Genomic DNA, 15,943 nt, shown 5'->3' on the forward strand with positions numbered 1-15,943 from the left:
TCTTAGATGCTGGCAAAACGTTATGAGTTTTATGAAAAGTTTGGGTCTGCAAGGGTATTAAATCTGCGGCGTGCCGAAGATAGCCTTTCTTTCTTGTTTAATTTAACCCCTGAATAAAAGGAACTGAATATTGCTTCTGTCTCTCCGCTTTTTAGTATATTTCTGTAATCATTTATTGTTTTTTAATTATTGCTTTACTTATTCTACTTCTATATATAATATATATCATTTTCCTTTAAGAATTTTCATCTCTCCTTGTTAAATATAGCTCTATAAATTTCTCCCTTTTAGCTTGATAGCGTTTCTCTTCTTTTCTCTTATCTCTCTTTTTTTTCTCAAAAATGATTCATTATAATAAGTCTTTCGTTGTTCACGCGAATCAAGTGCCTGCTTTCATCGCATTAACTCTCTCTCTCTCTCTCTCAATATAATTTGTTCGTTTCTAAGTTTACTTTAATTCAAGCCTCTAAGGCTCTTTGTTTCGCAATGCATTCTATAGTTTAGTAAGTACCAAAGATAACATAAATGTATTTTTCATAAGCCCCAAGTGCTTGATATTCAATTAGTACGTTTTATCTCAGCCTCAGCGAACGCTTTGCATATATGTCTACAATATGGAAAAAAGTATTCCGAAGGGCTTATCTGGGATTATCTGCTTGCTTTCTGAACTTTTCTAGCAAATTGTTAATTAAACTTGCGCTGCCTTTTGGCAATCATTTTCTTAAATATTTTGCAAATAATTTTTCTTTATTCAATGCAAAAAATGGATTTTCGCGAGCTGCGTGCAGCGTGCAGAAAAATAAAATACTTTACTCGAGGGAAAACAAAGCAAAAATTTGTGCTTATAGTTTTTACTGGACAAGTTTTTCAAGTTGGTTTTTCTTTTTCTTTACTGCTAGTTTATTACGCTATTGTTTTCTTTGTTGTTTTCATTATTGTTGTTTACTTATTTCGCCGCTGTTGTCTAGGCGCTTCTTGTAATAGTTTCTGAGAGCGTGCGGGCAGGGGGTGTGTGGTGGGTGTAGGGCGAGGACCGACCACGGAGATAATTCTACGGCTTTGTTTTGTCGAGCGCGCGCAATTTTCATTTATTTCAACTGCTTCTTTTGACACCCTGTAATCAGGCAAATGATTAGGCAAATAGTTACCACAAGCAGAGTCAAAATATATATATATATATATATATTTAGCTGATTTTCAAATATCAAAACATATTATTGAACAGCCTTCAGAGTAAAGCCGATTCAAGTACTTATCTGTATACTCAGCTTCACTTATGCATATAAAATTAATTATTCAGCACAGGGTATGCTTCAGTCAGGCGCTGTAACTTGTTCACCAGGCCTAAGTGGAACACACAGACACACACACACACACACAGTTACACACCAAATATAGTAGGGATACACCCACAACACAGCCGCCAAACACAAAGCCCATCAGCGACAACACGAAAGAGGCTTGGGCCTTGCTTTTTTATTTTATATATATATATGCATATATATATATATATTTTTTGTTTTGAATAGAATAGAATTTTCTGTGCATTTGATCACAAAAGGGATTCACGCGCCTAAGTGAAAAGCATAAAGGAAATGTTCAGCACATTTCGTGTGCTTTTTTGTAGTCCATTTTCTGGACAAGACCCAACTAGCTTGCTTTTATGTCATATCCACTCGATCTAGCCCAACTATTTAACCAATTAACTAGTGCTTTGATAAAGTATATATAATAATGTTTAATGATAATTGAATAAACGAGTTTGTGTGCTCTAGTCGGGAGTGCCAGACTAGGGAATACCCTGAACCCAACTGGAGATCATGAATGGGAAATGCTGCGCATTTGATTAGCCTCGTCGGATCACATTATTGTCTGATAAGTGAAATATTCTTAATCTTTGCATGATATATCCAAATATAGCTCTTATAATTTTTGACTAATGCTTAGCGATGGAAATTTGAATTATGAAAATGGAAAATAAAGAATAAAAAATAAAGATGATAAACTCGTAGTAAACGCATCTCGCAGTCATCACTAGAACGAATCAACTCATCACCCTGATAATGACTATTCAGACGTTATATACCCGTTTGCCATGGAAACAGGGTATAACAACAAGAATTACTAATTTGTGGGGATCAGAATAGCAGGCAGCAAAAAGGCGAATTGATTTCAAATTGCCATTTAAAATTATCAACACAAATTGCTCTATTTTCAACGGACAGCGGCAGCCAATTAAAATTAGATTCAAATTCGCCAAATACACAATTGGGAGGGAAACCAATTTGAAAACAAAAAAAAATAGCCCGATTTGCAGTACGCGGCTCGCAGCTTGATTGCAAACAATAACAGTTTACTGCCTTTCGCTTGACCAGAAAACATTGATAAATAACGCAACCCCGATGCGGGCCGACACACGACGCCTACCCCCACAGACACTCACACACTCAAACACACACACACACGCACACCACATTCATCGACAATTTGGCCAATTTATTGTTTGGCTTTCTGGGTTTTTGGTAGCAGCAAGAGATTTGCCCAAAGCCAAGAGCTGGCAACGCATCAATCGTCCATTTGGTATGGGCAGGGTGAACTCTGATTCCTCCTGCGCCACCTCCACCATTTCCCCCTCCTCGTTCTAATTCTGTATTTGTTTTGGCCAACCTTCTGGCATTTCATGTGGCAAAAATGTTTGGCTATAAATGACATTTGTTATGTGTTGCTTGATTTCATTCGCGCTTTGATTTTACAGCCATGAATTTATCAAACATAAACATTTATCTTTGCATTCAACTGTGAAGCGGGCTAACGAGCAAATCTATTATCCAGCTTTGTCAGTTTGAATATATATAATTCAGAGATAATCCATTAAGTAGTTTATATGAAGCATTAAATTAAATTCTAGAAAAGCTCTCTCAAAACGATTATAACTATCTTTTTTTAAATGGGCAAAAGCTGCTGTTTCTCTTGAACTTAAAACAGATTTTTTAATTCTATCTAAAAACTAAAAATTACCATAAAAAAGCAATTGAAATGTTTTTCAACAAGAACTCTATTTTAAACCTGCCAATTGTGTATAGAAAATCCGTCTACATCGTATAAATCATGCAATGGGAATAAAAAGGTTTAGGCTCATGCTAAATTCTGTGGCTTGTTGCAAATCTGTATTCGTATGCGGATGGATTCTCATGAAATTAAAATTTATCGCTTTCGCAAAGCTGTCATAATGTTAAGAGAACCCTCACCCTCTTGGCTACCCATTGCTTCAGCAGCAGCTGCCCCTCGCCTTTGGCTCAATCTTATTCTTTTTGAAAATGTGCCGCAGTGGCAACTGGTACTGGGAGCCCACCCCGCTCAGCCAACCCGTTAAGACCCAAATCCATCCATTCATATTTATGGCAAACCAAAAGCAAAAGTTTTATGCCACTTCTTGGTCGTCGACAGTTGTTTTTCTCGCAATTTTATTGGCAGTCGGCCATCAGCGGCTGCTGGAGTCTGCCAAAAATCTACGGCCCCCTCACATTGAGAAACGTGACCCATTTTATATAAAAAGAAAATAAAAATTGTGTAATGCTCGTATTATTGCACAAAGCGACACAATTGCTTGTGCGCGGGAAAATTCGGCAAGCGACAGCTTATTTCGTTCGGATACTGATTGCTTGTGATGACATTTTCCAGTATTCCCCAGCAAATTGGAAAACTGTTATCCCAATAAATATATATAGTTACAATACACTTAAGAGTGTGTTCAGTCTCATTTTAAAAGCAAAATTTATATTGCTTCAACAGTCCAGCAACGTTTGCGGATGCGAAGTCCTGCGCTCGCTTTTTAAGTCAAGTAGATACACTCATTTAGCACTCTTTGCTCTGCTGAAAACTTAATTATATTGCAATGATGTGGTAAACATTTGACAAATTGAATAAGTTCGGGTTAGGAAGATGCCAACAGGCGTGTATATAGCTCAAGCACAGGCGCAACTTGTGCGCTTCAAATAATTTGAAGTGAACACACAAAGTAATTATGAAAACCACTTGCAAATACGAAAGACAGATACACACACTGACACACGCTGAGCACACATATTTACTCAAGTAAGTGAATGTCTGGCATTGGAAAACCAGGGCACAAGGGAACCAGGGACTTTTGGTTCCAACAAGTTTGCCCTGAGTCGCAGCTCGTGCGAGTCATTACAAGTTACGCTAATCAAGTTGAACGTGCGCATCACCAGCAGCAGCAGCGGCGACGGCGGCGACGACGGCGACGGGGCGTGGCAGTCAGCCGGATGGCTGGCAGACCGCTAGAGACCCGACAAATGTGTGAGTGTGCGGGCGGGGAACGAGGGGAGGGTGCAGCGGCAACAAGCGAGTGGCGTCGAGTGTTTGAGACAGGAAATGACAATTCAAATTAAAGACAACGGTCCAAAAAATACACGACTGTGGCGAGCAGCGGGCGGAACGATGTGCAAATGGGGCGGGATGTGCCAGAGCTTGGAGGGAGTCGGAGCGGCGGGGGCAATCGGAGTTGCAGGAACGGAACTGCCTACGTTACGTTTCGCATTGCCACTTCACATGAAATTAATTATGAAACTTTTGTACAACATTTTGTTGAACGAGTTGAGAAAACCCTTCCATGCAGCCAGCCGAGGCAGAGACTGCGGCAGAAGCGGCGACAGCGACAGCGGCAGCGGCAGCGGCAGCCTTAAATCCGAACGCAGCGAAATAAAAATGTTGTAACGCGCCTGGCAATGAGCATGAGAAAATTAAGTATACGCCACGTAAGCCGCAAGTCTGCTGCGGATAGTCAACAAGGGAGGAGTAGAGCTAGGCGATGCGTGCTCGTGTGTGTGTGTGAGTGTGTGTGTGTGTGTGTGTGTGGGCACAGCAAACAGCAGACGCAGTCGCAGACGCAGCAGCGGCAACAGAAACGGCGCGCTAAGCATTGTGCTTGTTGTTGTTTTTATGTCGCCTCCGGAAACGAGCAAGATGAAATGCAACAAAAACACAAACAACAGGCAGCAGCGAAAATCCGAGTCGTCACCCGAGCTTGCAATTAGAAGCATATAGCGCAGCAGGCAGCGCTGCTAGCAGCAGCAGCGGGCAGCGGCAACCGGAAACATGCCCAAAAAAGTAGGCAACAATTTTTGTACAGCGCAAAGTTTCGCTGCTGCGAACATCGCGACGTCGACGTCGACTTGTAAGTTGTTTTACTAGAAATTTTTAATTATGATTTAATACTAAAATACGGAAATAATTTGCGGCAACAACTTTCGTCGGCGTCGACGTCGCACAGCTCCAGCGATTTCATTTTATTTGCCAGCAATTGCAATGCTTCAGCCTCCCCAAAAGCCACGCCCCATTTGCAAATGTGTGCAAGTGTGTGTGTACGAAATATAAAATGAATGAAGACTATGTAAACAATTCATTATGTAATTATGAAATGCAACAAATCAAAGAAATTCTAGACTAGCAGAGAATCGTTTTTGGATTGGACTGGATTTTACGTGAGTTTTGATATTAAATAAATAATTTTCGGATAAGTTACAATACAATATTCATTACATTTAACAATAATAAAAATAATTTATATAAATGCAGATCATATTATGGTCATAGTCATATTTTAGCTGTTTGGCATTTAATACTTTTTATTTGTTGCTACTAAAAAGTAAAATGCGGATCATTTCTTGTCATTGCAGCTTTGATTAAAATGTTTTGTGGGTTTTTTTTTGTCAACTTTAAGGCTTGCTTGGACCGAAAGGCATTCATGCACACACGCACACAGAGACACACGCTCGTGTGAGTGTGTGCGTGTCGAGCTGTTTAGTATGCAAGTTGCCGCCTCATCGTAAAATCGCATTTATATGTTGTTTATTCTTTGCATAAACAATATGTACAATGTGAATGAATTACCACACAAAATACACACACACACACACACACATGCCGTGTGGCTGTGTGTGTGTTGTATGTGTATATTTTATAGTGCAAGCAGTTTGCTGCTTTTTTTTCGAGTTTTAGCAACATTTTCATGCACTTTTATTACAATTCCTCGATGGAGTTTTATTGTTCTGCCAGAGAAAGGCAAAGAAATATTCAAATTGTAAACAAATATTTTGTTACAAAGACCACAAAAGAGAAGCACATAAAAAAAAGAGAGACAAAATGCCAAAATATATCACGTTTGCCTGGGCTCGCCAGGCTGTCAGCACAGTTGACATATTGTACATCGATTGTTGGCCAAAAGATAACAATTTTCTTTATTACTCGAAAGCCAGGCAGTATTTCAATTAGAACGTGTACAGAAAGTTACTTACAACAACAAGCCCTACTAGTCGAACCTGTCTCTGTTCTCATATTACTTTTGGGAAAGTCGGGCTTCACTTTTCACATGGACTTTTTCAATTTTGGGGCATAACACAGTATTGAAAATTAATCAAATTATTAATGTCAGAATGGAATTCGCCACCCTCAATATAAATAGGAGCAAACTTTTATTTTTGCCAATGAAATTATTTGCTGCTTGTCGCAAAAGTTGAGCGCTGAGAAAAGGGACAAATTGTTTTCCGAAATTCAAGTGGACACAGAACAAGGGTAAAAGTTCTGCAAAACTTCGATCTTTGGCTAAAACCTACATATATTTTTATATATATATAAATATATACAAACTAAAACGGTGGTAAATACTTACAGTGTTTGCTCTTCTCGGCAGCCACTTGGCTCTGCGGCGTTTGGGCCACAATGGCAAAGAGCATGAGCAGCATTAGAAGCCCTTTGGGAATGCCCGTTGTTACCAGACCAGTTGGGCTGTGGGTCTTTGCCAGTTCACGCAGTCGACTGCGTGTACGTTCCTGTGTTGGGCTAAGGTCAACGGCGTGTGCGTCCGCTGGCGGCCCGGGGCCACACGATGTTGGCATCAGCAGCATTCTGTTGGCTCAAATTTCGCGATTTTCACAAATTTCACTGCTGCAGCTGGTCAAAAAGTTTGCTTTTGTTGTTGTTGCCGTTGATCTAGCAACCGTTGTTCCTTTTATACTCTCCGTATTTGTTCTGGCAAACGTCATTGTTTCGCAATTAAAAGCATTCATTTATGAGTTTTCCCCTCAGCGGACCACGCGGCGTATGCGCAATGTTTTAATGCTCAGCCAAATGCTCGTTTCGACATTTCGCTCGATTCCATATTAATTGTCAGCGGCTGCATTTATCATCGAGCCTGCAAAAAGAGGACGAAACGCAAAGCAATTAGAAATTGCATTTTCACATAGAAGCAGCAATAATTAAAATCTAAGCTCGCAGTTGAAAAACCAACTTCAGTTCTGAGATAAAAAATAATTATTATTGTTTTTTTCAATTCTAACTAATGCGCACGAGGCTAGAATTAATATTTCTGATGCATATGAGAAATTCCTTTATTTACTTTCATTTTTGTAAGATATTGTTTTCCTGTGTTTTAAGCTATCTTTAACATATTATGTTTCCGTCTAAAAAACGAGTCCTTTTAAGTTATGCTGAACAACATTCAACTATGAATATTTTACGCTCCTAGCCATATAAGAATTGTATACAAATTGAAAACGAGAAAGAAACGAATAAGGACATGAAGATGAAATACCCTTGTTTACATTTTCCTCACGTTTGGTCAGATAAATGAGAATAGTGTAGCCATCAAATGCCAATAAAACAAATAAAATTGTATAAAAATAAAAACGTATACATTGATCGTTCCTATGGCAGCTACATGACATATTGGCCCGCTAATACAAGGATTTTGCATATATGTTAAAGTATCTTGATAAACAAAAAGTTTTCCACACAAAAACTTTCCTATTGCAGTCTCAAAATTATAGCTTTAAGAGCGGAGAGTCTAGTTTGCATAGAAACAGACAGACGCAAAGCCAGACATGGCATATCGACTCTGATTTACGATATATATGTACTTTATGGAGTCGGAGACGTGCTGGAAAAAAATCATGACAAAATTTGAATACCCTCTACCAAGGTATAATACCTATTCTTTCTAGTTTAAATTAAATTGATATATTAGTTGCTGTATAAATAATCTTCGGGTACACTTAATAGCTTTAATTCTTTCAAGTGCATTGATTTTCCAAATAATCGCTTGTTTAAATATAAAAGAAGTTCCTTGCGTTTGAACTGTTACCAAGATATTGGACAGGTTCTACAGATATAACATTATTCGGTTTGCGTTTCCAATCTCTGACTGAACTTAAGTTCCTTCCCTCTGCCTCTGCTTCTCTCTCTCTCTCTCTCTCTCTTCTTTTCCTGTCACTGACTGTTGCTGGCTCCAGCGATTCATAAGTATCACACAAATCGAAAAATCGATGCATAAAATTATTCAGATGCCAGAGGAAAGCTCAGCACTGGACGTGCCCCGGGGGCGTATGCGCATTTAAAAGCAAATGAGATATTACGTATACGCAGTGGTGCCTAGTTTATTATTGAAGCTCGAGCGCTCGAGCGCTCGAGCCACATAGTGCGTGTGCCTGTGCGCTTGAAATAATAACAAGACTCAACTGCATGACTGGGCAATAAGAAACTGGCGTTGATTTTAAAGAGCCGCCCAACCCAGCTGCAGCCGTACAATAATTTCCTTAGCAAAGCTGAGGGGCGGTTGCGGGTGCGGGTATGCTCGGCTGTGTTATACTGTGGTTTGCTGCAGGCCATGCGCTACGGGAGAGCAGCTGGCATGGCAGCGCCTTTGTGCCATCAAAAGTTTATCACATTAGAAATCAACGGCAGCCCCCGAGCAGACCGGGTCGCTGCTGGCGGGGCGTGTACCCCCTGACCGTGCCGACCTCACCTCACCTCACCACGCGCCACACTCACTCTATTCTTGTGCCACATAAAAGGCAAAATAATAATGAGAAGCCAGTAGCAGCAACAGAATCGGGCACAGAGGCAGCAGCAACAGCAGCAAAAAAATGTATCACACATATTTTGTTGTGCTTTATTTACTTGCAGCATTTCTCCTATTCCCTCGCTAGTTCTCCCCCTCTCTCTCTCTCTCTCTCTGTCTCATGCTCTCTCGCATCTGCCGGACCATTCAAGCCTCGGACTTTAGATGTGTCACATACACGTTCACTGTTTGTTATCCTTCGAGCGCTCCAATTTCGCCTTTAATTAAATTTGATTATAGTTTTTCTGACTTTTCCCGTTGCACGTTTTGACTTCTCCTGCCAAGTAGACTAACAATTTTGGCTGCAAGCGTTCTTTAAAACACACAGGACATTTGATTTGAGTAAATTGTTCTTTAAAATTAAAGCAGGACTGCAAATTGTTACATAAGCTCGCACTGAACTCATACCTATAGATTGGCAGGGGTATTTGGGTGCTAACAATTTTCATTAGCCATAATTAGAGTTAATAATTGAAGCTAAGGAAAACAAAGTAAGATCCAACGACTAAATATTGAATTTCAGTGTACAGACAGGATGTGGAAGTATCAATTTGAACTTTGTTGTGTTGTTGCTGTTGCTATAGTTGTTGTTGTTGTTGTTGTTGCTGTTGCTTTTGCCATGGCAACGGTTTTTGCTTGGCATGGTCAACGGCTAATTCTTTTATTACCCTTTCGTTTTTCGTAATTAATTAATGAAAATAAATTGAAGTTGCAACCGTAAATGAAAAAGAAAAAAATATAAACAAGAGTTTTAAGCTATGCGAATCGAAAACTGTTTAGATAAATATCAATCGATGTGTGGTTAAAAGCCGACAGAGTTCTCGCATGTTGCCAGCCCCAAATGAACGTAAGTTGTAATTGTTGTTATATCACTCCGAACCGCTGTTGTTCATGTTGATGAACTGGACAGAAGGGAAGGCGTCAGAAGCCGCATAAATTACAAACACCGACAGCATATCAACAAAAAGGAACAAAGGCCCAAAAGCAACAACGCGTCTAAAGCGGCTTTAGCCAGGCGAAACAAACAAAACTATCAACAGCAACAATAACAACTGACAAGTGTGTGTGTGTGTGTGTGTGTGTGTGTGTGTGTTTTGTATGTGTGTGCGTAAAACATGGCACACAAAATGGAAAACACAATGGCAAAGTGTACAAAGCAAAAGAGAGAAATTGTAGAGTAGCATACAATTAATGGCCCTGTGGGGTTTCATCGGGCAATTGCTTTGGAGTTTTATTCCTGTGTCTTATTTAGGTCTCTATATGCATGGTGTTTGCACTAATACCTACACGTTTGTCCCTTTTTTATGTTTTTATTTAGTTGCCATTATTTAGTTCATATTATTTATGATGTGCGCTCAAATGACATTTCTAGACTGAACGAACAAATATTAATAGCCGGGAAATATCCCGTGCCCAGGCCTTAATTTCCTTTCCATATATTCTTATTAATATATAAATATTATAATATATAATTATATGCAAAATATATGTTACCTATGCATACACATACATGTATTAGGGTAATTCTATACTTGTAAATTATAAATTTAGTTTGCAGCGCAGCGAAAAGAAAACTTAGTCTGCGCTTGGCATAAAAAATATGTACATGTGTGCACATGCATATTAGCACACATACATTTATTCATACATAAATACATACACACATATATGCAAGCAGGTACGCATATGTACTATCAAGCACGCATATAGACTAGCGGGAATACCACGGCTTTGCACGTGGCAAGTTTTGTGCCTAAAATTTGAAATATAACTTTCATCCAGTTCTTGCCCGTGAAATATTTAAATTTGTCCGTACTATCTTAATATATCTAAAGTCCATGGAATAAAAAACCAAAAGATGACAACAACTCATGTTCGTCTCGTGGTGAGAAGCTTGAAGACGAAAGTAAACTTATGTTCATTAAACTTAATTTTTAATCAAAGCGTGGTTATTTTGCGAAAAACATCAAATCATTTTGAACAAATATCTCTGAAAATGAATTTGATGCCGACAAAAACCAACGTAGGTTAAAATGTTCCGCAAAATTTCCACAGTTACGTGTGGAATTCTCTAAATCGCCAAAACACGTATTCAGTTAATTTTTATGAAGGGCTTTGATAATCAGTTTTGAGCAAATCAGACGAAACTTAAAACTTAGCCCAAATATTCTTCAAATTGCATTTTTTACCGAGAATCCCTAAAGTCTGCAAAATGTATGAAACACATATGAAATAATTTTTTGTTTAGACGCTTGGAAATGTTTTTATAAGCGAAACAAAGATCTTTGAAAATTAGTTTGAAGCCGATAGGATGGTAAAAAAATGTTTCGTTCAAACGTTTTCCATGATTTTTCGCACTTGCGGATGGAATTTAACAAGCGTGCACATTCATCACAAAAGCTGACTATAAAGCTCTTCTGGTTATAGCTGTCCTAATGGACAACCTATAAGATATATTTGCGTACTATATATACTTATATGTATCACAGATATAAACAAGTAAGAGGTTCTAGTCGGGAGCTCCCGACTAGGGGATACCCTGAACCCTCTTCTTCCAACACCAAATGCATATATATTCTATTTTAGAAACTATTTTGGTGACTCTAGCTCTTATTATTTACCAAAATTGCCCAAAAAACAGGATATCGATTGCTTGGAAACGGAGTAAGTTATCGGTTATCGGAAACAAATTCGAAATCTAAAATTTCAAGTCTCTAGCTTTTATAGGTTCTGAGATCCTTGCGTTCATACATACGGACGGCCGAACGGACGGACATGACTAGATCGACTCGGCTATTAAACCCATTTTTAATGGGTTCGGGGTATAAAAACAAGGTAGTACATTCCACACAGCATTTTTAACACTTCACTTGACTTACTGTCGAAGCGGAAAGCTGTAGCTGTGAAAGCTACATGAATTCATGAGTATCGCAGAGAACAATATAATTTTAAGACTACGTTTTTATTTAAATTTTAGCAGAGCAGCGGGAAGTAGACCTGGTCTGCGTGCATTCACATATACATACACAAACGAATACATAAGTAAACACATACTTTATAAATATATACTAATATATACAACTTAAAATTGTAAATCAGCACAAATTTCTCACTTGAATGTATATTTTCTCAAGAGTGGAATTTTACAAATATTTTCAGCAAATTATATATATAGATGCATAGAAATTATAAGTCGGTCCGAGCCTAAATATGTATTTGAATTTAACAGATCGCAAACTATAAAAGTATGTTGCCTTTTTAAAAGCTTTAGAGTTAAATAAGTCGGGATTGGTATAGCATACCCTTACCATAAAGCAGACAAAAAACAATGTCAGATATTTTATGGTGGCAAATATTAACGGAAACTATAAATATAAAAAAATAATCAGCGCTGTGGCTCGCATAACGGTGAATATTTACGAAATTTCCATTAACAACAGTACATTAAATCCACAAAAATAAAAACAAAAAGAAGAGAAGCAACATAAACGCGCACACATACACACACACACACACACACACACACATCTATATTAACTGCTGGTCTCCTGTAAACAAAAGAAATTACTTTATATGTAACGGCAAAGTGTTTTTATGTGTGTTGGCAACACTTTATCCAACACCCGCATGCACCCTAAACAACTCGCCGGCGAATGCAAAAAGTACTCTTGCTCCGTGTCTCTGTCTCAATTTGCGCCCTTCCCCTTCCCCATACGCCCTATACCCTCTCGCTGCAAACCCTCTTGCTGGGTCTGCCCGTCAGTCTAGCCACCCGTCTTTGGCCATGTCCATTTGTCTGCTGAATGGCGACTGCCAACAGCGATGCCAGCAACAACAGCGCGCCGCTGGCGCCACACACACATATATACATACATACATGCACACTTACATACAAACATACTCGTACACAACACCCACACTCACACACACACTTTCGTATTTCATTGCCGTATGAGTAATTTTTCAAGCGAGTCGTCGAAAAGCCGCATTGTTTTTGCCAGAGCCCGCTCAATACTCATACACAGACAGTCAGGCACACACTCACACACGCACACAAATGCACACATACACGCACTTATGCATGTGCATTTTAAAGCAATTTTTAACTGGTTTCTTCTTTATCCTTTACCTTTTTGGGCTTTTGTTTCAGGTGCCGACGTCTGGCAAAGCTTTCGCGTTGCTTAACGTCATTTTTCATTTTACGTCATCGCCCTTAAATGAAGGAGAGCACGCAGGGAAGGGACAGGACACTAGACAAACGTCACGTGCACCCACCTCAACCAAAATTATGTAGAACAATTGTCATGACTTTAAATATTGATAGATGGCCGCGAAATGGCGACTATTTATGTTTATTTGCTATATAAACATATGGAAAGGGTATATAGTCACTCCATACCAACAACAAGAGTTGTTTCCTTATAATCTTTGTTATACGATCGGACAATAAACACCGAAATTATTTCAGAGTGCATTTATTAATTAATAGCACCATAGGAAGAAGAGACACAGTCTCAAACACATAAGGATACTTTTAAATAGCAATAAATTGGATTGGGCCCTACAAAGAGCAGAGAGAAAGACAAGAAAATATAACTAGATCGACTAGAAAATATCTTTGAAAATATTCTGACAATCTGGATATTCTTGAAACTGCAAACTAGGCAATCCTTTCATAAACTGGAATTGATCTATAAATAAGGAAATAAATAAAAAGCGTAAACATTTGAAAAACAACAAAAATAAATAAAAACAAACAAATATGCCAGAGGTAATACAATTAGCTGGTGTCCTTTCCGGCCACAGTGGCTGGGTTACTCAGGTGGCGCCGCATCCGTACGATCAGGATCTGTTGGTATCATCGTCCCGGGACAAGACCATCATCGTGTGGCGTTTGACTCGTGAGAGCCAGAATAACTATGGGTATACGCTGAAACGGAACTATGGGCACTCGCACTTCATCAGCGACGTGGTGCTCTCTTCCGATGGCAATTTCGCGCTGTCCGGTTCCTGGGATCGCACCATACGGCTGTGGGATTTGACAGCCAGCGCCACGACGCATCGCTTTGAAGGACATGCCAAGGATGTGCTTTCGGTGGCCTTTTCCCCAGACAATCGACAGATAGTCTCGGGCTCGCGTGATCGCACCATCAAGCTGTGGAACACGCTGGCGGATTGCAAGTACACCATAACCGATGACTGCCATACCGATTGGATATCTTGCGTGCGCTTCTCACCCAAGCATTCCAATCCGTTGATCGTCTCGTGCGGCTGGGATCGCACCGTGAAGGTCTGGGACTTGACCCACTGCAAGCTGCGTAATAATCATCATGGACACACTGGCTACCTATCCACGGTGGCCGTCTCGCCGGACGGCTCGCTGTGCACATCGGGCGGCAAGGATGCCAAGGTGCTCTTCTGGGATCTGAGCGATGGCCGCAATCTATATCCGCTGGATCATCATGATGTGGTTAATGCCATGTCTTTTTCACCCTGCCGCTACTGGCTTTGTGTTGCCTGCGGCTCATCGATAATTGTATGGGACCTGGCCTCAAAGAAAGCCGCATTTGATCTGTGGCTGGAGGATGTGCCGCCAACGGCCAAAGGTGATCTGCCACAGTGCCTGTCACTGGCCTGGTCCATAGATGGCCAGACACTCTTTGCTGGCTACTCGGACAACAAGATACGCGCCTGGCAGGTGCTATCTGGACAATAAAACTCAAGTCCCACACATTTCTGGACTTTATCTAGCATGACACCATTTAATAACTAGCTGATTTGTTTATTCTATGTTAAGGGAATCAAATATTAAAATGAAATTTTGAAAAGTTAAGAATGAACCATTCGGAAATCTTTTCAGAGCCCCTCTACCATAAATTAGGCCAACTTTATTCAGTAAGAAATTTATCTGTTACACACGCTGATTTGCTGTCAATATTTGATTAACAATCCACTACACAAAACCCTTTCCCCGCCAACACTCTCGGAAACCACTTATAACGCTTATTTCCTTGAGCGCCAAAAGTGCCAAATCAGATACAACTGGAGATAGGATTGTGCGCGATGACAAAATGGGGCTTGGCGAGGAAATGGCTTAGTGCTTGAACGGCTGACAACTGGGTCAGTCCCAAGATGCCAAGACCCGATACAACCAGGACTAGCTTGACGACAAGCACAAACGCAAAAACTAAATCATGTATGTATGCAAAAAAAAAAAAAAAAAAATAGGGAAAATAATATGAAAATACATGTATTCGATTTGGATGCGGACAGATTAATAGCTAAAGCCTTGCCAATAAGATGGCGGACGACAGGGTATCAGGTTTTGGGGCGACTGTCAACCAAATTCGCAACAACAAGCCGCAAACGCAATCACATTTATTTATTTATTTTTATATTTAGCAGTTGGCAGTTTTCTCATTTGGCCACAAAAGCTGACAGGCGACATATCCAGCATCCCTGGCCGACATTTCGGGCGTCGAGAGGAAATGCTGGGGCGTGGGGGCCAAACTAGAAAGGGTCGAGGTCATCTTAATGATTAATACGACTGAGGATACGCATGTGCGACTACGAATCCAAATATGCGTATGCCCATAAGCTAACTTTACACTGTTCAACAGGGTATAGTCGCACCTGCCGAAAACTCTGTGTGTCTGCAAACGTACATAAAAAACGCAACCGAATTGTATTCCATTACACACATCCTGACCCTGGCTACGAAAATTTGACATATACAATATATATGTACATAGGTATTCCTCTTAGCATATGTATATGTAATTATGCGTGTGCCTATGTACAGCGCTTGACACTACTTTTACAGTGTATACACGCACACATATATGACTGAGTCGCTACGTGAAGGACTTTTAAAATCGACCACTAACTGCGCCTTTAGCACTGTGCGCGCAAGCGAGCTGACAACACTAACAGCGGCTTTTGTGCATTGCTTACAGCTCTCTCTCTCTCTCTCTCTCTCTATCTCTTTCTCACTCTCTTCTCGCTCTCTCTTTCGTTCCCTCACGC

At 39.9% G+C, this 15,943-nt stretch overlaps 2 protein-coding genes across 2 annotated transcripts in view; one reads left to right on the forward strand and one right to left on the reverse strand.

The window, feature by feature from the left end:
• The window catches only part of loaf (lost and found), a 34,416-nt gene that overhangs the window by 17,364 nt on the left and 1,109 nt on the right, over positions 1 to 15,943 (reverse strand). Inside the window, exon 2 of the mRNA XM_015174914.3 lies at positions 6,692 to 7,213. Within this exon, the coding sequence (XP_015030400.1) occupies positions 6,692 to 6,926 (235 nt within the window). The 5' untranslated portion in view covers positions 6,927 to 7,213. The remainder of the gene's footprint in view (positions 1 to 6,691; positions 7,214 to 15,943) is intronic.
• Positions 13,586 to 14,738, forward strand: LOC6623792 (small ribosomal subunit protein RACK1). The gene has a single exon (XM_002048586.4). The coding sequence runs from the start codon at positions 13,680 to 13,682 to the stop codon at positions 14,631 to 14,633; it is 954 nt and encodes a 317-aa protein (XP_002048622.1). The 5' UTR covers positions 13,586 to 13,679; the 3' UTR covers positions 14,634 to 14,738.

Source organism: Drosophila virilis, chromosome 3 (genome assembly GCF_030788295.1).
Source record: "Drosophila virilis strain 15010-1051.87 chromosome 3, Dvir_AGI_RSII-ME, whole genome shotgun sequence".
NCBI lineage: Eukaryota > Metazoa > Arthropoda > Insecta > Diptera > Drosophilidae > Drosophila > Drosophila virilis.